The sequence below is a fragment of the Melanostigma gelatinosum genome (assembly GCF_949748355.1).
Source record: "Melanostigma gelatinosum genome assembly, chromosome: 1".
NCBI lineage: Eukaryota > Metazoa > Chordata > Actinopteri > Perciformes > Zoarcidae > Melanostigma > Melanostigma gelatinosum.
Window position 1 is genome coordinate 17,118,511 of NC_136634.1, and position 22,316 is coordinate 17,140,826.

At 41.7% G+C, this 22,316-nt stretch overlaps 1 protein-coding gene and 1 long non-coding RNA gene across 3 annotated transcripts; one reads left to right on the forward strand and one right to left on the reverse strand.

The window, feature by feature from the left end:
- The first annotated feature begins 683 nt into the window (after positions 1-683).
- nap1l4a (nucleosome assembly protein 1-like 4a) lies at positions 684-10,173 on the forward strand. 2 transcript variants are annotated; one of them, XM_079287897.1, is made up of 14 exons: positions 684-738; positions 1,690-1,771; positions 2,638-2,782; positions 3,308-3,394; positions 4,393-4,527; positions 4,610-4,681; positions 4,775-4,914; positions 5,159-5,304; positions 6,781-6,800; positions 6,921-7,040; positions 7,170-7,202; positions 7,359-7,403; positions 8,231-8,266; positions 8,650-10,173. In XM_079287897.1, exons 2-13 carry the CDS (start codon positions 1,716-1,718, stop codon positions 8,234-8,236), a joined length of 1,005 nt encoding a protein of 334 aa, XP_079144023.1. In that variant the 5' UTR covers positions 684-738; positions 1,690-1,715; the 3' UTR covers positions 8,237-8,266; positions 8,650-10,173. The 2 variants fall into 2 exon arrangements, with proteins under 2 accessions (XP_079144023.1, XP_079144022.1); XM_079287896.1 differs by lacking the exon at positions 8,231-8,266.
- A 6,519-nt stretch (positions 10,174-16,692) lies between these two features.
- Positions 16,693-21,769, reverse strand: LOC306781783. Its single transcript, XR_013772232.1, has 2 exons — positions 21,376-21,769; positions 16,693-18,847 (listed from the first exon to the last, which is right to left on the reverse strand). It is a non-coding gene; the product is annotated as an uncharacterized lncRNA (long non-coding RNA).
- Between the last annotated feature and the right edge of the window lie 547 nt (positions 21,770-22,316).

The window sequence follows — 22,316 nt, forward strand, 5'->3', positions numbered from 1 at the left end:
GTTTGTTGATCTGCAGCTTTGAAATAAAGTCAGAGGGTAAAGCGGGGATCTTGTCAGTGATAGGCTATACAGGCATGGCTCAGGAGTGTAGACTACATCAATCATCTCACCCTTTCCCCCTGGCCTGCATGTCATTTACACAGTTTGCTTTTTTACTGCACTTTAATTTCACATGCACATGCTCACACAAATGAGCATTACATTCATCTCTGATTTGCTTACAGACGCACCTCATTTGTACTTTTGTAGTTCACACATTTAATCAAAGCACTTTGTGTTTTCTGTGTGATCTCTCTATGAAGGGAACTTTGACAATCAGAGCAAAATGAACAGAACAGAAACCATAAAACATGTTATTGTTGAAAACAGAGACATAAATAAATTGTAAAAGAGTCATATTATTGAGATGTATTCAATAATAATGCTGTAATTTGTCTGTCTGTTATTTTATATGATTGCTGCAAAGGGTTTGAGATGAGAATTATATTTTTGTAAACACTTGTTGTTTAACCTTTATTTCTCTGTTCATTCACACAGATCACACAGATGAGTGAGTAATACTTGTATGCCATACACAGGATTGAGATTTTCGCAACGAAGCACTTGAATGAATCGCCTCCTTCACCAGCTGTCCAATGAGAATCCAGGATGCTGGGGCACGTGTGTGTTCCTCGTGCGTGGGGGTTGAAGCGAAGACGCGTGAGCGAGGCGACCAGCTAGAATTCCGCTCAGCTAGAGGTAAGATTGCTAAAACAGCAAGTAAACACAGACGTTTCCTGAATACAAGCGTTTGCGACTACGTTAGGATATTAATCAGTAACGTATCGAGTTATCTCACTAGTGTGACAGGCCGCCGGTGAACTGTCCAAAAGACACACTTTGCTCTGACACTTGTGCTTTTATTAACCCGAGAGCTAACGTTAGCTGATATTAGCTTGTCAATGCAGCTAGCAGTATGCTAGTAGCCGTAACTAACTGGTATTGACGGGCAGTTTTCTCTACATACAGGGAAGCCATAGCATTGTTGCCACAGCAAGTCATTAGCACGCACCATCCTAATTGTTTTGTGCGAATAGCGGATAAAATGTCATTGGAACCTAAACGTGGTAACCTTCGCACTTGTTGTGTTAGCTTAAGCATTGTTCACAGCACGTTGGCTAGTAGCTTCTTGCTAGCTAGGTAGCCCGGTCAGCTGCTGTCAGATTTTTTTTCACCGCCCATACAAGGTAGTTATTAGTATGTGGTTGTTAGTCTTCCCATGTAAGTGCGTAGACTCATTTGATATTGCTTTATCGTTCTTCTTCCGTAACTGTCAGAGTCCGCGATAAGCATTTTGTTCATCGTAAAAGGAGAGATGCTAACTTTGGTTGTCGTATCCTAGCCCAGCTGCCATTAGCATGTCAATGCGTCATCATTGGCCAGCGCTTGCTCAACGTCTCGCACTGAAAAGAATGTGCTCGCGAGTGAACAACTGACCCCCCCCCCCCCAAAAAAAAGTTGAATCAACATCTAAAAGTCTAAAAAGACAACGTAACAATTTCCACAAAGTATTTGTTTGAGTACTAATGAATTGAAGTGTGTAATATTGTAAAGTGTATGGTGATCCACAGTCAAACATTATTAATGAATTATTGTCAATAAAAATAGCAATTTGTGTGATGATTAACCTGCAACAATGTTCATTGTTAGTCTTGGCAGGTAAAGAGGATCAAGGGATGCAAAATCCAGGTGGGCAGATTGAAAAACCTGTCGGTAGCCACTTCATGGAAAGGTCAGTGCAGATGTTTTATGCTCTGTTTATGTAATGTGAGCTAAAAGGAAAAAAATTGAAAGGTTCTCATAACGTAACATGCTATTGTTCACAGCAGTTGCCCGGATGGCAATAGTGCAAAATGGTAACTGCTTCTGATACAATTCAGCAAACAGTGTAACTGTATTTAGGAACCCAAAACGTACCCTATATAAAACTGATCTAAACAGCGATTATTAACATAAAACATTCATGTCTGTATGTTCCGTGGACTCTTTGACATTATTTACTCCCTGTGCAGCTTCTTTTTTTTTTTAAAGCAAAAGTTTTGGTCACAATTGCCAGTTGCATGTTGATGTGATTGGCACACAGCAGTCAAAAGATGCCAGTAACGGTAACTTCCTCATGACTTAAACATGTTGTATTACCCAATGTGAGGTTCACTTGGGATCTGATGGTAAATGTTATCATTCAGGTTTGTGACCTTGATGTCATCAGATACTCAATGCTAAATTTAATACCCGAAAAATCAGATGGATGCCAAACCACACATTATCCAATCGAGATTCAATACATTAAACTATTCTTCTGTCATTAAACAAAACTTTTCACACTTTTCACACAGATTATTAACTATTACTTTCTTATAAAGTTGTTGACTGAGACTACAGATATATTATTGCTAAAAGATACAGTATCGCTGTAACGCTTATACCAAACACCAACAAAGTCTTCTTTCAATCTCATGAAACATCTTGAGATCATCTGGTGGTTCCCAACCACCTCGGTGGAGGACTCGCCACTTTACCGGATTAATGATTGTCAATTTCAATCATTGATGATATAATAATTTCTAAAATCATTCTCATGTTTCTCTTCTCTCGTAGCATGCTTCCCAAAGTAGTGAAGAGGCGAGTGCATGCCTTGAAAAGGCTACAGGTGCAGTGTGCCAACATAGAGGCCAAATTCTACGAGGAGGTCCACGAGTTAGAGCGAAAGTACGCTGCCCTCTATCAGCCACTGTTTGACAAGGTACACTCACTTTTTATCTTTACTTCATTTGACTAACACCAGATGTCTCACATTTCCTTTGCTCATTTAATGTTCATGAAAACAGAGTAAAAGCTAGTGGAAAAAAGACAACTTACAATGTCTGTTATTTGTTAAAAGACCAAATATCTAATAATCACTTGAATTCCCTGCACTAGTGGGTGGTTAAGTGTGTCTCTCTGGTCTGATATGTCAGTGAGGATGCATCCTTGGTGCTAAATTGAAAACTTCTGTAACGAGTAGTCGTCTGTACTTTTGTCAGTCAAGGCTATTTCCAGAGCTAGTGACAAGAACTCAGCCATTCCTAGTTGCACTGAAGACTGTCAGCTGTAATGCTGCTGCACCTGTCTGCGCGCGCACGTGTGTGTCGATCTGTGTGTGTATGCATGTATGTATGAATAATTCAGCCTTATCGAATGAATGCGTGTGTATATATGCATTTCATGCTAATATTCCCAAATGCCTCTCTAAAATGATTAACTTTGTTGTGATGAATGTGTGTCACAGAGAAGAGATTTTGTCACAGGAACAGTGGAACCCACGGATGAAGAGTGTGTGTGGCACAGTGACAGAGAGGAAGAGGAGGAGCTAGCTGTAAGTACAGATTTGATTTTGTTTCTCTTAAAAGCCTGATCACTTTGACCAATCCTACTTCTTCTGGTTTTCCACACAGTTTCCCACTAAAGGAAAATGGTTTCCTTACAATCACACACAGGTCACTTAATCTCATCAATGTCACCAAAAGTCTCCTGAAATTGTCCAACAGGAAACAGGATTGTGGGAAATGTGGTTTTAATGAGAATCACTCGGGCTAACAAACTGTGATGGCTGAATTGTGAAAGACTTTGGTCTCAATGAGACTTCTACCAGCGTGTCTGCTGATCCTTAAAAAGTCCTAAAAGCTATTGAATTCATTCATCTAAAAAGTGGCATTAATCAGTGAAAACAATCTTTAAAATGCTCAGACATAGGAAGATGGAGTTTTTTTCTCACATTGCAATTGAAAATTTCAGAAATAATTGCGACAATTCTTTTAGATAATTGACGAATGTCTCTTTCCTTAGAAAACAGATCAGGATAGCGGAAACAGCAACTCTGGTATTTTGTTAGGGGCCGGGATGCTCAGAGCAGATACACTGTCTGCAAGCTCGCGACGACATGGGGAAGTTCAAATTCAATGACAATCGGCCATTCAACCACGGTTGCGCAGCATGGCTGCAACTGGTACCAGTCAATGAATAAGAGGCACGTTGTATTTTGTGCAGTACGTGTTTCAAACTCGTACTGAGAATGAATGCAGGGGAATCACACATGCAAGTGAGGCTGAGTGTACACAGTGCAAATTGGTATATGGACACTAATCCTAAGAAACACAAAACTGTCGAGTCAAACAACACACAAAGTAATTGATGTGGTTTTTTCCCTTTTAATTTGGGCTGGGGAGTTGGTCTCAAGTTTCATTCCAAGTGGCTTTAAAAAGTCTTAAATCTAACTTGCCTCAAGCTGTAGGAACCTGTAAAGCTTAACTCGCCAAGTTGTTTAGATTTTGGTGAACATTGAATTTTGATAAGTGCTCTGCCCACTTCCTGTAGGAGGAGGTAAAGGAAAAAGCTGCTATTGAGGATGCAAAGAAAGAGGAAGCCGCGCCAAGGGAAGATCCAAAAGGCATCCCCGAGTTCTGGCTCACCATTTTCAAGAGTGTGGACATGCTCAGTGACATGCTGCAGGTACATTTAAATGATTGATACACATGTCACTGTTCTGAATGCGTTTCATGCGTCTCTGATCTGATTGTTTATCTTCCACCAGGAACACGACGAGCCCATCCTAAAGCACCTGAAAGATATTCAAGTCAAGTTTTCTGAGCCAGGACAACCAATGGTCAGTTTCATAATGTTATAACAACAACTTGATATCATTCCAAGTTGATAAACTCGAGAGAGTTAAAATTGTCTATCTTGGTCTCCCCCTCAGAGTTTCACATTAGAGTTCCACTTTGAGTCCAATGGTTACTTCAACAATGCAGTCCTCACTAAAGTCTACAGGATGAAGTCAGAACCCGATGACGCGGAGCCGTTCTCATTCGAGGGGCCAGAGATCATTGACTGTGAAGGGTGAGAGAAACACGGTCATGATGGTTGAACTGGCTTCTACGCAAATGATGTTGAGGTTTAGGATAAAGTAGAGATGGTGTGCTTCGTAAGACATTTATTTTCACTCTTTCTATATTCATCTCTTGACTTGGCATCCCACATATCAGCCTCCTCTTGGCACTTCTACCAACTTTTACCTTTTTTGGGTCTTTGCTTTCTGCCGCCTCTCACTGTTTTGTACATCTCTCTTTCTCTCTCTTATTAGCTGTCAGATAGACTGGCACAAGGGGAAGGATGTGACAGTGAAAACTATTAAGAAGAAGCAGAAGCATAAAGGCCGTGGCACTGTCCGCACGGTTACCAAACAGGTCCCCAACGACTCTTTCTTCAACTTCTTTAACCCGGTCAAAGGTGAGAACACACAGAAATAGATGCACACAAAATGTACTGAATTTCTTTGGGCTCTAAATTTAACATTCAAAGCTTTTAGTCAAACTTAAACTCGTCTCTCATAGCGGTAACTCTCTAAATAAACTCCTTAAGCAAACCCCGAATCACAGAGATAATTGCTTGACAGTCAACATGGCTGAGTTCATCTGCAGACGCTGTGGCAACAAGTTGGCGTGCATGTCATGTGGTTTTACCAACGGTCACTGAATTCAACAGCAGGTGGCGGCAGACTCCAAAACTGTGTCAGATTCAGCAGTTCCTCTGCTGCATGTAGGCAGCCAGTATGCTGGCAGATGTTTGGTTGTGTCCAGGAAGTTGTACTCACTGGAACGTTTTACATCATATTCTCTAGCTTGGAGAGTTGAGGAGCTTTTGTTGTTAAACAGTCAGACTGACTCAAACTTTGAGGCCAAATGGCAAGAGCACGAATAAGACAACAGTCTAACTACCTAAATATGTTCTTAAAATATCTGATGAGCGATGAAGAACATCTGTACGCGTTGAGTTTATATACAGTGCAAGCTCAAGAGTTGGCATCTCAAATAGCTTCAAACTAATAAATAAATGTCAAATGAGTTTTGTAAACGCATTTATAGCAGCGGATGTAATACCAAGGTTTGGCTAAAAAGAGAGCCTTTGTATTGTTACATTTTAGAATAATTTGGCCTGATTTTAGTTTATTTAAATGATAATGGCAAACATTTGATTCATTAGGTAACCTTACTGGTTGAAAGATAAGGGAGGTCAGACGATAAGATAATCCTTTATCTTTTCAGTTTGACTTCAGGTTTAAAATATCTTGAAATGAGTCATTCTCTCTCTCAAAGGATCAGTAATTTAGGCAGAACACACCTTTATTTAATGACAGTATCCTCCTTCCTGTCTAGTCTACCTACCCGTCAGACATGCCTGGACCTTTTCTGACTTAGAGAAGTCAACCTGATCACTCATTGTCTCAGCTGATGTTTGTCTTACCGGTTCTGTCACGGCCTCGCTGTATGACTGGTGGATATAAATGGCTCTTCTTCAAGTGTGTTCAGGTGTGCACTTCTGGGGTTTGGATGTCCATTAGTGAAGAAGCCGTCACTCACCGGTCATGTGGAACAAAGAGTGCATGCGTCATGGCTGTGTGAACAAGATTCATTGTTTTTTATTTGATTGGTTTAAAATGTAGTCTTTTTGTGCCGTTTAGATCAATAAGTACATTTTAAAACACTGATGCTCTTAAGAGTAGCAAAGCCATTTCCTCCATTACAGTACTGTTGAAAGAAGTTTGCTAACAGTCACTTTATGTGGATGATGTGTTGTGATGTCATTGATAATAAGCATGGTTGTTGCCTTAAATGGGCTTCCAGATGTTGGTTGAATTACAGCCTTTAATGTAGAGCAGTGTGTTGAGGTGCGTATTGCTTAACTGCAATGTCCTTTCCCTTACAGCTTCACCAGATGGAGAAATGGTGAGTAAATGTAGCTTGTCCTTCATAAAATCCCCACCCCATTTTATGTCTTCTTCTGTTCCCATAAATCCATGGGATTTGTAGCGGTGTTGAACAGGTCTTTATGTGTTCATGTTATAGGACGAGGACTCTGAGTTCACCCTAGCCACAGACTTTGAGATTGGGCATTTCTTCCGTGAGAGAATAGTTCCCAGAGCAGTGCTGTATTTCACCGGAGAGGCCCTGGAAGATGACGAGAGCGTGAGTGTTTTTCCTCTAACACGCCGACGTTGCTCTTGAGCACTGAAAAAGCCACAACATGGGATGTTTTGAGGACATATAAGCTAAACTGGTCATCACTGTTTAACCTCGTCTGTGTTCTTCATGCAGTTTGAAGAGGAGCTGGAGGAGGGAGACGAAGAGGTTAGTAAAGACACTGAGTTTGATCGGCTGTGCCAGACAGCTGGGCATCACTGTTTACACAGTATATAATAATCATAATAATAATAATAATAGCAGCAGTCCTGCTATATTTTTTGTTAACCAGGGGTTCCTTTAAATCTTGTCTTTGTGTCTCAGGAGCAAGATGATGATGATGAAGATGAGGGAGACTTTGACACCAAGGTCAGTATGGATAATTTACTTTTTTAATACAAGTGTTTTTGTTCCTCTTACTTTGTTAGCTCCTTGAGCTGAGTGTTTATCCTAAACCCCCCTGAGAACACCGCACTGCTGGGCAGCAAGTATGCGGTCAGAGAAGGCTTGTGGGGGTTAGGGTAGATCACATGATCAATGACAGGAAGTGACACCATGTCCTTCGTCTCTGGAGTAAACGTTTGAAAAGTAGCAGAGGGAGAGGCCAACGATACAGCGTTTTGTGAGGGATCAATATAGCCACGCCCCCGAAAAATCCATTTTAAAGCCAACGGCGAGGAGACGGAGAGAACACAAACCGACGGTATTTCTGTCCGTTATATATTTAAATGAACCTGTGATTGTGCGTTTGTCTGTCGTAATGGACACGAGACGGAGATGCCAGATTTAGTTAGTTGGCTGAAATTAGGTCGGAGACAAACGTCCACACAGCAGTTTAGAAGGAGAGTGAATGTGATTAAGAGAGCCCGATGTTCAATCAAGATTACAACACAGCTGCCAATGTGTAGAATAGTTCAACTCTGCATGCGAGTAACATAACGAGATGACTATAATCCATTATAATCGAATCCAGTCTGATACTAAGTAAGTGCATAACGTGGCCTGTAAGCAGTTTCATCAGGAGGCACCAAAAAGGCTGCTTTGTCTGTGAATGAGTAGAGCTTTTCTGTCGCGGTACCTCCTGTCAGCTCATCATGTGCTCATTCAGCAATGTTTCACCATGTCATTTCTGACTGTGATGATTAAACTTGTGCATATTGTTGTCTCTCCCTCCCCTGGATTCCCCTCCATTACAGGCATAATCAATCATTCTCACCCAATGCAATTTCTAGGTAAGGGAGAAATAAGGATGGCGTCCCACATTATGCTCTGTGTAGTCCGTTGGCTCTGGTCTATTATTCTGGCTGCCTCTCTCTCTTTCACTACATCCTGGATACTTCCAGCAGTCCGAAGTCTTTAGGACCCTCAACTCACATCTTGGGTAGATTTCTCCCTGTCCTGTCTTTGCTCTCTACCTCCTTTTTGTTTTTCCTCCTGTCGTCCCTTCCCAGGTTTCTAACATTGTGCCATTTGCTGTAGCGAGCAGGCGCTTGTCTTCTCTAGCACCTGCTTTCTCGTTAGCCTCTTCTAGCTGCTGGTTAATGCCCGGTGGCCTCGTTAGCTCTCTGCCGTCTTGTTTTCTAACCTGCTCTCTCTCTCTGTCTGCTCCCAACAGAAAGAACAGCCCCAGCCCGCCGAATGCAAACAGCAGTAACCGTGATGATCAGGGGGAGGTGGTCACCTGCTGTCCGTCAAATCAAAATCAGTTCCTATCCAATCAGCAAGTCCTCCTACTCTTGCAGGCCTCGCCCCATTGTGAACTCATCTGAACGCAATAGAACGCAAACCAAACTGTGTTTTTACAATGTGCATGACTTCTGTTTCTTTTGTCTTGCGCCCATCTCACCCCCTATTTAATTGAACGGCCGTAGCGTCACATAGGGGCAGTCTTCTTTGGTACGGTGGGGGAGGTTCCTACTGCCAAGAACATCAGAACATAATCGTATGGAGAAAAAAAAGATAGGAAAGAAATGTATCCCAACTTAAGTTTTCATGGAAATAAATTGGTTACTCAGGGTTTTTTAATGCCAACAAGAGAAGTTCGAGTCTGACTTAATCTTTCACTGGGGTGGTGTTTTTCTTTTGTTGTGGTGTTTTTTAAGAGACATTCAATGTATCGTTTGAATTTCATTTTCTTTTTATGTTCTTTGTCACATTGTCATTGGACTATTTATTCTGGTGTCAGTGGTGCATTTCGGGAGCTCTTGAGGCTCATTCTCATTGGCTCAAATTGTATTTGGGCATAGCAGGTCAACAACTTGAATACTGCCAAGTTGTTTTTTGTTGTTTGGCTTAACAAGCATTTAAAACTCAGCACTTGAGTAGACCAACATTAATTAACATGTGGCAAGCATGTGGTTTACCTCAAAACTGTCATGTATAGCTCTTCCCTGGTTGCGTCATCACCCCTGGATGCTCTTTTGAGTTTGTCATCAAGGATAATAAGAACATTTTAAGAAAACAAGACATTTGAAAAGTATGCATTACATTCATTCTGGTGAACATCTCCTTAAAATATGACTCATTTAAGCAGACTCATCGGTTGACCTGCAACCTTGTTTTGGTTGTCATCACTCCTGGTATGTATCTAGGTCTTAACAAATGTAACTGACAGTCGGTGATGGTGCAGGATGTTCGAATCAAATGTAATTTCCGTTGCCAAGAAGCCAAAATGAAAGACAAAACACACCGTCCTCTCTTATTCAATTGTTTGCCAATTGTCATTAACAAAGTGTAATCTAATTCAGCATTTAAAGTTGTTTAAGAATATATAAATATTTCAGTTATTGTCCAATGAGTCAGTAGAATGTCTGTGGAAAACAAATGGAAGAGGTTTGCCAATGTATTTTATATACTGCACTTGGATTTTGGCAGTTTGATTGGGACACCTTTGCCTGGTCAGCGAAAGCAGTTTCAGTGAAAATACTACCCACCCCTTCTCTCTTTTTTAAAAAAAAGAACGATTGTAGATCTTGTTGAACAGATCTTTCAGAGCCACGGTTGACATCTTCAAATCTACCACATTGGACCGTGTGCCAGCAATGGCCTTAACTGGTTCTTATTCACAATTTGTTACTTGCGCAATATTTCTTTTCAATTTGTACAGAGTTAGTTAATATTCTATTAAAGTTGTGCGACATGGAAATGGATTTTTGTGTCCTTTGTGTGCGTGTACCATTTGTTGCTTGAGCAGTAGTGTATAGCAGTTCCCAAACTTCTTTTGACCCCTTGCAACCCGTCGTCACAGCCTCACTGGCCAGCTCACTGCAGCTCTCTTGCTCATAGATTGTGTGCTCAGGTAAGTTTTCCCGGGTCAATGCACATGCTGCTCATAGCATAATGTGACTGGGCACTGAATAGCCACACTCAGTGACTTCGCTACTAGGCGTCAGGTGAGGGCTTGCAAATTATTAGCAGGAGTTTAGAACAGCATGCAGTCACAGCCTCAACATGCTGGGCTTAGAGCGCAGGCACCGACACGTCTCTTCCTTAAACAACACGGTGACGTAGCAGAGTTGTAACCAGGCCGGAGGAATTTGCTTACGGTCTGCCCAACATCAGGCCAAGACAACCAGAACGTCTGGCATTCCGTCTTGCAGATAGAGAAAGCATGCACACTCCTCTGAGAGACCCTTGTAATGCATTGTGGGAGATAATGGTCGAGTGCTCTGAAGTTTCTGGAGGAGGATGGTGACACCGTGTCCAAGCAACCCAAGTTTTCCACCAAGTGCTGAAAGACCGATGCTTTCTTATCCCGTCACCTCGTCCAGCAACACCTGCAGCGGTGTTTGTTTCAATCTTCATGGGAACAGTGTGAGAAAACAAGTTCATGATGGTCAAGGTCGCTGTCAACCAGTGGTGGGCCATCAGGGCCTGCAAGGCCTTCTCTGCTGGCCTAAACAGAATCACAAAGCTATATTTAAAAAATAAAACAAATCGAATTTAAAAAAAATTCTGAAATACACTACATGTATTACAATTTATACAAATATTTTTCCCATTATCTTATTTTCTCACTGTCTTCCTGAGTTGCTCTGCTTCCAGTGCAGCTTGTTTTAAGTAGAGCTTAAGTAGAGCTTGTTTTAAATCAGATCTCACCTCTGTGTCTCTAGATAAGAACAGAGGCAGAGGCCTGCAGACTCTCACCTGCAGCCAGTGCAGATTAAAGTGAATGGGGACGATATTGTTGATTGTCATCGTGTTCAACCAATCAGATCTTTAGTTTGACATGTTGGGCGTATTCTTTGACGTGCCAGCGCCTGCTAGCCGGCCTATAATGACGTCAGCATTGCATGCCGCTCAGTGTTCATCTGTAGCTTTCCCGCGAGGTGCAGAGTGTGCTGTGATTGGTCAGTGGGCGAGCACGTGACTATCGTGAAACGGAACTTCACAGCCAGCAGAGGCTGATGGGTAGTGAATCACATCATGTGATGCAGCTCAGCCAATCAAAATGCATTCTGATTGAGAGAGAGTGCTGAGCCGAGGAACGACATTGCAGAGCAGTACATTCAGCGTTCACGTTGTGAAAGTAAAATCCAATGATAATCTCTTTGGGTCGTGGCGTGTCGTTAAGGAATGACAGTGGATCCCACAGCCAGACCAGCTGAGAGTATTATATTTTCCTGAATGCACTGATGGATTTAATCCTGACGAACAAAGTGTGCTATGTACAACTGTATGAACCAGTGAAATACACAAACCTTTTTCTTTTTATTGATGAAATCATTTAAATACAATATACTGTGCACAGATGCAGGTAAAAACATCGTCTTAAACTTACATTACCATCAAATCAATCATCAAAACTATTTCAAACTGTACAGTTGGCGCTCATTCAGTGAATAACTTTTTGAATTGAAATCAGTGGAGTTGAACCGCGGTTAATCATGTGTAAATTCAGAGGTGACTCGTGCTGAAAGCTTTTATCACAAACGGAAACTTTACTGCAACCAGAACAGCTAAAGGGGATTGTTTCCTGTGTGTGTTTTCATGTGGACCTTTAGATATCTGTTGCGCACAAATCTATTACAGCAAACTGAGCAGCTGAAAGGTTTTTCTCCTGTGTGGGTTCTCATGTGTCTCTGTAAATGTGAACGATTGTTAAAAGATTTCTTACAGACTGAGCAGCTGAAAGGTTTTTCTCCTGTGTGGGTTCTCATGTGTGTCTGTAAAGTTGAACGAACGTTAAATGATTTCTTACAGACTGAGCAGCTGAAAGGTTTTTCTCCTGTGTGGGTTCTCATGTGTGTCTGTAAAGTTGAACGATTGTTAAAAGATTTCTTACAGACTGAGCAGCTGAAAGGTTTTTCTCCTGTGTGGGTTCTCATGTGTTTCTGTAAATTTGAACGAACGTTAAAAGATTTCTTACAGACTGAGCAGCTGAAAGGTTTTTCTCCTGTGTGGGTTCTCATGTGTATCTGTAAAGTTGAACAATTGTTAAAATATTTCTTACAGACTAAGCAGGTGAAAGGTTTTTCTCCTGTGTGGGTTCTCATGTGTGTCTGTAAAGTTGAACAATTGTTAAAAGATGTCTTACAGACTGAGCAGCTGAAAGGTTTTTCTCCTGTGTGGGTTCTCATGTGGCTCTGTAAATGTGAACCCTGGTTAAAAGATTTCTTACAGACTGAGCAGCTGAAAGGTTTTTCTCCTGTGTGGGTTCTCATGTGTCTCTGTAAATGTGAACGATTGTTAAAAGATTTCTTACAGACTGAGCAGCTGAAAGGTTTTTCTCCTGTGTCCAAGTTCCTGTCTGGTTCTGGTCCTCCACAGTCCTCTCCATCAGCTTCTGTTCCCATCTGTTTAGTTTGTCTTTGATGAAGCTGTGAGGACTGAGCTTCCTCTTCTTCATCTTCACTCTTCACAGGAGTGAATGAGAACTTGACATCAGCCTCCTCCAGACCTTGAAGCTGCTCTCCTTCCTGACTGGTGCAGAGTTCCTCCTGTTCTTCTTTAATGTGTGAGGGCTCTGGGTCCTCCTGTTCTTCTTTAATGTGTGAGGGCTCTGGGTCCTCCTGTTCTTCTTTAATGTGTGAGGGCTCTGGGTCCTCCTGTTCTTCTTTAATGTGTGAGGGCTCTGGGTCCTCCTGTTCTTCTTTAATGTGTGGGGGCTCTGGGTCCTCCTGTTCTTCTTTAATATGTGAGGGCTCTGGGTCCTCCTGTTCTTCTTTAATATGTGAGGGCTCTGGGTCCTCCTGGTCCAGACTGGAGCTCCACTCCTGCTGCTCAGAGGGAACCTCTTCTTTAACCAACAACAGCTGCTGGACGTCTGCAGGAAAACAGTAAACACACACAGAGGTGTTACAAAGACATTCTAGAATTGAGGAGACATACACTTCCAGAGTATCACTAGAACCAGATAATACAATAATGTAATCAACTTATGTGCACATGAACATATGAACCATTTTAAGCTGCCAAATCCATGTGGTGTTATCAAAGAGAACACACTTGTACTTTAAGTTGAAATATTTCCTGTCATCTGGAAGCTGAGAGAAATCAGCATACATGCAAACTCATAAGACATGAAAGAACCCTGTGGAGGGGGGGGGGGGGGGTTTAGAAGTTATAATAAAAGTGTTTAATGATGCATATTTAAGAATTCATAATTTGTCATAATCATAAGTGTTTTGGAAATGCATAATTAAGATAAGCATAAAGTGTTTTAGGATTAGTCGCTAACAGTAGAACTAAAAACATGAAACTTTTGTCAAAGTTGCAAAGTCTTATCTATTATATGGAATGTTTATCATAGAGGGAACAATAACTGACAGTCATTGAATGTGTTCCTGAACTCAGGAACAGAGAGACAGACAGGAGAATACTCTCCTGGAAGTTAGCCAATAGGAATTGGGATAAACGGAAGGGGAGGAGTTTGGAACGGATATGAGGGCGGGGATAGGAAGAGTTTTTCTCGGCCTCTTTTAGCATGTGGTTCCCAGGGACGGCCGTGTCTCATGGGAACAAAGGAGTTTTTTCCAATGTGGGTTAATATTGTAATATTTAATAGATGTAGTGTACTTCATTGTAATCATACTGAATCGTGGGATTAAAATACTTTTAATTGTAAACCAATGGGGTGTTGCCCAGGAGAATTATATTCGATGAACAGAAGACGGTTGACGATCTACAAGTATGAACAATTTATAACACTAAATGAGCACACACACATAATACTGTTATGTTCAAAATTTCTCAAACAAAAGGTAAAGGAAAAAGCCCCCCTCCTTGTTCCAGAGGAGAAGAAGCATGCAGAGGAGAAGAGGCAGCCCCCCCCCTGCTCTCTTTCTTCCATCATTAAGCAGGGTGAATCAGCTGGTTGAAGTTTAAATCAAAAGGAATTTCATTTCCTAATTTAGGAAGCTGTACTGCTCTCTCTTCACGTCTGTTTAGACCTCCACCTTAATCCAGGCCCAGCTCCACTCACATCCCAGCGTCAAGCTGCGCCACACACACACACACACACACACACACACACACACACACACACACACACACACACACACACACACACACACACACACACACACACACACACACACACACACACACACACACACACACACACACACACACACACACACACACACACTCCTGAAGCTCTTTGACATCATCTCATCAGTATCTGGGCCTCATGTTTCAAGTTATTATCACCACGCAATCGCCTCATTCTACTTTGAGTTTAAAAAAAGTGAATTAACTTGAATGTTAATGAGTGACCGCGTGGACTGAACCAGAACACGGAGGAGGCTTCATGTTTCGTCACGTTACGCTTTTTCCTCCTAAATCTTGATAATGATGAGCGTTATCCGTTGACAAAGTTCCGCATGCAGTGGACGTTAACGTAACACAGCAAGTCTGAACGGTAACGGAACTTTAACGGAGGGTAATGAAGACGGTGTAGACATCTTAACGCTGATTGGCCAAGACTCGACACGTCGCATCAAATATGTTTTATTGTGAAGATCACGACATCACATTTTCTCCTCGTCTCACTCCAATCTGAGAAACGCTGGCTGGCCAGTAGACACCCCCCCCCCCCCCCGAAAAATAAAAACTCTACGGATCTAGACGACTCACGTGGATGATATATTTTGATTCAAAACGGCTTATTTCGCAGAAAAGCGACACGTTTGCAGGTATTAAATCAGGAGAAGACGAAAACGACGAATTGCAACATAGTCTCACTCCAAACTACATTAGAAGTTATCAGCCGGAGCATGAACAGTGTTTGAGAACTGAGAAGAAATAAAGTGAACCCACGTGCTCTTTGTATCCGGACTTCCGGGTTGAGAACAGCGTCCAGAAGTTCCCGTTGTCGCTTATTCTCCTCTTTTGAACGAGAGAGTTCCTCCTCTGAACGAGCGAGTTCCTCCTCGTACTCTGCGATCGTTCTTTCAAACAGACTAAATATCTCTTCATCAACCGCAGTTAGTCGCTGGTTGAGTAAAGATCTCAGCATTTCTAGTTTAGACATTTTCACTAAACCACAGAAAGCTTTCCTCCAGACGAACTCCGTTAAAAACACCGTTTACTCTCATTAAGCTCTGACTAGCGCTGTGTTGGTCACTTCCGTCCCCGTCCGTCTGTTTCCAGGTAGCATGCTAAGCTAACTTCAACAGCTTTATAGGCTGCCAGGAGATGAGTCCTCTTCTTCTTCCTCTCCTTTTTCTTCTTCTTCTTCCGTCTCCTTCTTCTTCTTCTTCTTCTTCTTCTTTCAGTTAAATGGCGGACTACAAACCAATGTTTAAGGCGCCACCTACTGGACCGGAGTGTGTAACATCATGACTTGACAGTTATCATTTAAACACAATGTTATTTATAAATAAAATGAAAAAATTAGAAATAAACTTCATATTGAAGTTATATTCTGGATATTAAACCCGTTCCATTCATATATTAAATAAAGCCCTTTTAAACTGAACTTGTTTGTCCCCTGTCTCTAACAGTCCTTTGATGCTCCACTCCCTTCCTGTATCTACCACTCTGTTCTTCAGTCTCTCTTTCCACCCTGAACTTCTTCCACTCTATCAGCACATGTTTAACAGTTTCTTTATAGTTGCATATCTCACATTTATCCCACTCTGTCTTTTTCATGATGTGTATAACGTGTCATTGAGTCCTGTATGTCCGAACCTTAATCTGAAAGTAACATCTTCTTTTCTACTTTTACTTCCATCACTTCTCACTCTGACTAATGTCTGAATTTTGTTGTAATTTCTACCCTTATTGTCATTATTCCAAATTTCCTGCCAAGATGTCCCATCCAAAGCTTTTACTAGAGAATGTCGAGTACTCCCAACCATTGCACAGGACAGTCGATGCTTCCGTTAAGTCCACCCTGAATACTAATCCAGTGTGATAGTGTTAACTCAGTTCTCCTCACATGTAATGGCAGTTCCCTGGATTTCACCAGCAATGCATTAGTGGGTGTGGTTTTGACTCGGGAGATGAGTCAGAGGAGAACCATCCAGAAAAAAAGGTGAACAGATAAAAGTCCATTCAGACAGGTTCTACGAGGAACATCCGGTTCCGCTGCAACTTGGTGGGTAACAAAAGCCCTTAAACTAATAAAATAGTGCATCATTACTCCATCTTCAGTTACCTTCCATCTGGTCCATATGGAACAGTTGTGGGTCATGGAACGAGACGACTCAAGTGATTGTTTTCCAACATTTATTTATTGAAGACAAAATATCACCAATGAAATGCCTTCTGATCGTTTTCTGCCCCTCTGCTCCCTCAGCAACGTGTGATTTAATTCCTTTTCTTCAAATACACACTGACCAATCAGAGCTCGGTACGTGGACCGTCAATGAATATTACATAATCACACAGTTTAAACACAAATGCAAAAAAAAGACAGCTGGCAATAAATCTCAGACTGCATGTGTGAAATAGTAAATGAACTGATTCATGACATCACTGCTTCATTTAGAGCAGGATAGATCTGAAACATCTTGAGATCATCTGGTGGTTCCCAACCACCTCGGTGGAGGACTCGCCACTTTACCGGATTAATGATTGTCAATTTCAATCATTGATGATATAATAATTTCTAAAATGATTCTCATGTTTCTCTTCTCTCGTAGCATGCTTCCCAAAGTAGTGAAGAGGCGAGTGCATGCCTTGAAAAGGCTACAGGTGCAGTGTGCCAACATAGAGGCCAAATTCTACGAGGCGGTCCACGAGTGAGAGCGACAGTACGCGGCCCTCTATCAGCCACTGTTTGACAAGGTACACTCACTTTTTATCTTTACTTCATTTGACTAACACCAGATGTCTCACATTTCCTTTGCTCATTTTATGTTCATGAAAACAGAGTAAAAGCTAGTGGAAAAAAGACAACTTACAATGTCTGTTATTTGTTAAGAGACCAAATATCTAATAATCACTTGAATTCCCTGCACTAGTGGGTGGTTAAGTGTGTCTCTCTGGTCTGATATGTCAGTGAGGATGCATCCGTGGTGCTAAATTGGAAACTGCTGTAACGAGTAGTCGTCTGTACTTTTGTCAGTCAAGGCTATTTCCAGAGCTAGTGACAAGAACTCAGCCATTCCTAGTTGCACTGAAGACTGTCAGCTGTAATGCTGCTGCACCTGTCTGCGCGCGCACGTGTGTATCTGTATATGTGTATGTATGTATGCATGTATGTATGAATAATTCAGCCTTATCGAATGAATGCGTGTGTATATATGCATTTCATGCTAATATTCCCAAATGCCTCTCTAAAATGATTAACTTTGCTGTGATGAATGTGTGTCACAGAGAAGAGATTTTGTCACAGGAACAGTGGAACCCACAGATGAAGAGTGTGTGTGGCACAGTGACAGAGAGGAAGAGGAGGAGCTAGCTGTAAGTACAGATTTGATTTTGTTTCTCTTAAAAGCCTGATCACTTTGACCAATCCTACTTCTTCTGGTTTTCCACACAGTTTCCCACTAAAGGAAAATGGTTTCCTTACAATCACACACAGGTCACTTAATCTCATCAATGTCACCAAAAGTCTCCTGAAATTGTCCAACAGGAAACAGGATTGTGGGAAATGTGGTTTTAATGAGAATCACTCGGGCTAACAAACTGTGATGGCTGAATTGTGAAAGACTTTGGTCTCAATGAGACTTCTATCAGCGTGTCTGCTGATCCTTAAAAAGTCCTAAAAGCTGTTGAATTCATTCATCTAAAAAGTGGCCTTAATCGGTGAAAACAATCTTTAAAATGCTCAGACATAGGAAGATGGAGTTTTTTCTCACATTGCAATTGAAAATTTCTAAAATAATTGCGACAATTCTTTTAGATAATTATTTTCTCTAGCTTGGAGAGTTGAGGAGCTTTTGTTGTTAAACAGTCAGACTGACTCAAACTTTGAGGCAAAATGGCAAGAGCACGAATAAGACAACAGTCTAACTACCTAAATATGTTCTTAAAATATCTGATGAGCGATTAAGAACATCTGTACGCGTTGAGTTTATATATCGTGCAAGCTCAAGAGTTGGCATCTCAAAGAGCTTCAAACTAATAAATAAATGTCAACAAATCAGTTTTGTAAATGCATTTACAGCAGCGGATGGAATACCAAGGTTTGGCTAAAAAAAGAGCCTTTGTATTGTTACATTTTAGAATAATTTGGCCTGATTTTAGTTTACAGGAGTGAATGAGAACTTGACATCAGCCTCCTCCAGAAATTGAAGCTGCTCTCCTTCCTGACTGATGCAGAGTTCCTCCTGTTCTTCTTTAATATGTGGGGGCTCTGGGTCCTCCTGGTCCAGACTGGAGCTCCACTCCTGCTGCTCAGAGGGAACCTCTTCTTTAACCATCTGCAGGAAAACAGTAAACAGACACAGAGGTGTTACAAAGACATTCTAGAATTGAGCAAATAGTATCAATAGAACCAGATAATACAATAATGTAATCAACTTATGTGCACATGAACATATGAACCATTTTAAGCTGCCAAATCCATGTGGTGTTATCAAAGAGAACACAATTGTACTTTAAGTTGAAATATTTCCTGTCATCTAGAAGCTGAGAGAACAAATCAGCATACATGCAAACTCATAAGAGGTGAAAGATCTATGGTTTCACAAAACACAAGAATTGATCAAGTATCCCGAGCAACAGACAAAGTCAGGGCTCCGTATACGCATCTCTCCTCTCAGTGTTTTGTGAGCCCTGTATCTTTACACTTTATTTGAACTTGTCCAGCACAAGGACGCATCATCTTCTCCCACACACAAGCCAGGGTTGGGCCACATTGTGTGTGGGAGTCCTGGAGTCTGAGGGATGGGGAAGGTGCTGTTCCTGCAGGTTGCTACGCAACATCCCACAGACTAACCCGATTCAACTAGTTATAAGTTTTAAGCTACCACCTGCGTGTCAGAGCTCCCTCTTTGTACGGGGAGCGCCTCACCCGGAGATTCAAACCTTTGCTCTGTGACACACGCAACACTAAATGAGCACACACACACAATACTGTTATGTTCAAAATTTCTCAAACAAAAGGTAAAGGAAACAGCCCCCCTCCTTGTTCCAGAGGAGAAGAAGCATGCAGAGGAGTAGAGGCAGACCCCCCCCCCTGCTCTCTTTCTTCCATCATTAAGCAGGGCGAATCAGCTGGTTGAAGTTTAAATCAAAAGGAATTTAATATACGAACAAATGCAAATGCAGTTACAAACTGAATTACACCATCAATAGTAATATTTCATGAAATAGAGGCCCCATCCGAACCACATGACAGACTGGTGTTTCCGCCTCATGGTCCAGATGAGGTCTGATTTTCTCCGGGGATTCAGTTTCTTTGTCTCTCCAAAGTCTCTGAAATGTCTCATATTACACATTCCTCAGCCCATCGATCAGCTCAGTGATTGGCTGAACCCGTCGGACTTCAGTCGGCCACTTCCTTGACCAATTCACCCCCCTTCTTGAAGGCTGTGCTCAGAAACTCCAGCAACATCCCTCTCTCTGACTTTATGGTGGCGTCATAAATTCTCTGGTTTCTCTCACAGTGCACAACAAATTCAGTAACTCTCCCTTTAGTTTAAACCTTCTACAAGTAAACATATTGTGACACATAATATCCATTGCTAGGAGCGCTTTAAAACTTAAATTCCTCACAATACTTACACGTTTAATGCATGTAAATACCGTTAGCATATTTCTACAGTAGCGAGAACCATCGCCTATGCAAAATAAAGTGATTCATTTTCATTTAACCCAGTTACTGTATGGCTCAATATTAACTTCCACTGTTACTGTAAAGCAGTTAGAATTGTGGCCTATCTTCTATTTACAATTAATATGCATTCAATCCGGTTCAATTATTGAAATCATGAAGGTTCAGGCTCCTTAACGCTCTCTCATTACTTCAGGGCCTTTGGGAGCAACTGCACGTGGGACTGTTGGGACCGGAAGTTCACTTGCTGTGGTCATTACAGTGAACAGAGTCTGGCAGTGTGATGAGAGCACGTGAGCCCTTGTTGCTGTACGTCATCTCATTGGAGCAGAGGCTGCAGTTAGCATACCCTGCCTTATCAATGTATTTAAAATACTGTGACAGCAGGAAGCTGTACTGCTCTCTCTTCACGTCTGTTTAGACCTCCACCTTTATCCAGGCCCAGCTCCACTCACATCTCAGCCCTGCGTCAAGCTGCGCTACACACAACATCCTCTTCCTGAAGCTCTTTGACCTCATCATCTCATCAGTATCTGGGCCTCATGTTTCAAGTTATTATCACCACGCAATCGCCTCATTCTACTTTGAGTTTAAAAAAAAAAGTGAATTAAATTTAATGTTAATGAGTGACCGCGTGGACTGAACCAGAACACGGAGGGGGCTTCATGTTTCGTCACGTTACGCTTTTTCCTCCTAAATCTTGATAATGATGAGCGTTATCCGTTGACAAAGTTCCGCATGCAGTGGACGTTAACGTAACACAGCAAGTCTGAACGGTAACGGAACTTCAACGGAGGGAAATGAAGACTGTGTAGACATCTTAACGCTGATTGGCCAAGACTCGACACGTCGCATCAAATATGTTTTATTGCGAAGATCACGACATCACATTTTCTCCTCGTCTCACTCCAATCTGAGAAACGCTGGCTGGCTGGCCAGTAGACCCCCCCCCCCGAAAAAATAAAAACTGTACGGATCTAGACGACTCACGTGGATGATATATTTTGATTCAAAACGGCTTATTTCGCAGAAAAGCGACACGTTTGCAGGTATTAAATCAGGAGAAGACGAAAACGACGAATTGCAACAGAGTCTCACTCCAAACTACATTAGAAGTTATCGGCCGGAGCATGAACAGTGTTTGAGAACCGAGAAGAAATAAAGTGAACTCACGTGCTCTTTGTATCCGGACTTCCGGGTTGAGAACAGCGTCCAGAAGTTCCCGTTGTCGCTTATTCTCCTCTTTTGAACGAGCGAGTTCCTCCTCGTACTCTGCGATCGTTCTTTCAAACAGACGAAATATCTCTTCATCAGCCGCAGTTAGTCGCTGGTTGAGTAAAGATCTCAGCATTTCTAGTTTAGACATTTTCACTAAAACACAGAAAGCTTTCCTCCAGACGAACTCCGTTAAAAACACCGTTTACTCTCATTAAGCTCTGACTAGCGCTGTGTTGGTCACTTCCGTCCCCGTCCGTCTGTTTCCAGGTAGCATGCTAAGCTAACTTCAATAGCTTTATAGGCTGCCAGGAGATGAGTCCTCTTCTTCTTCCTCTCCTCTTTCTTCTTCTTCTTCGTCCTTCTTCTTCTTCTTCTTTCAGTTAAATGGCGGACTACAAACCAATGTTTAAGGCGCCACCTACTGGACCGGAGTGTGTAACAGCATGACTTGATGACAGTTATCATTTAAACACAATGTTATTTATAAATAAAATGAAAAAATGAGAAATAAACTTCATATAGAAGTTATATTCTGGATTTTGAATCCGTTCCATTCATATATTAAATAAAGCCCTTTTAAACTGAACTTGTTTGTCCCCTGTCTCTAACAGTCCTTTGATGCTCCACTCTCTTCCTGTATCTACCACTCTGTTCTTCAGTCTTTCTCTTTCCACCCTGAACTTCTTCCACTCTATCAGCACATGTTCAACAGTTTCTTTACAGTTGCATATCTCACATTTATCCCACTCTGTCTTTTTCATGATGTGTATAACGTGTCATTGAGTCCTGTATGTCGACGAAGCATGGGAAACCTTCAAAACTAAATTTGTGTCAGTCCTGGACCAAGTGGCCCCAAATAAAACAGTTCGTATCAAAAACAATTCTGATCCTTGGAT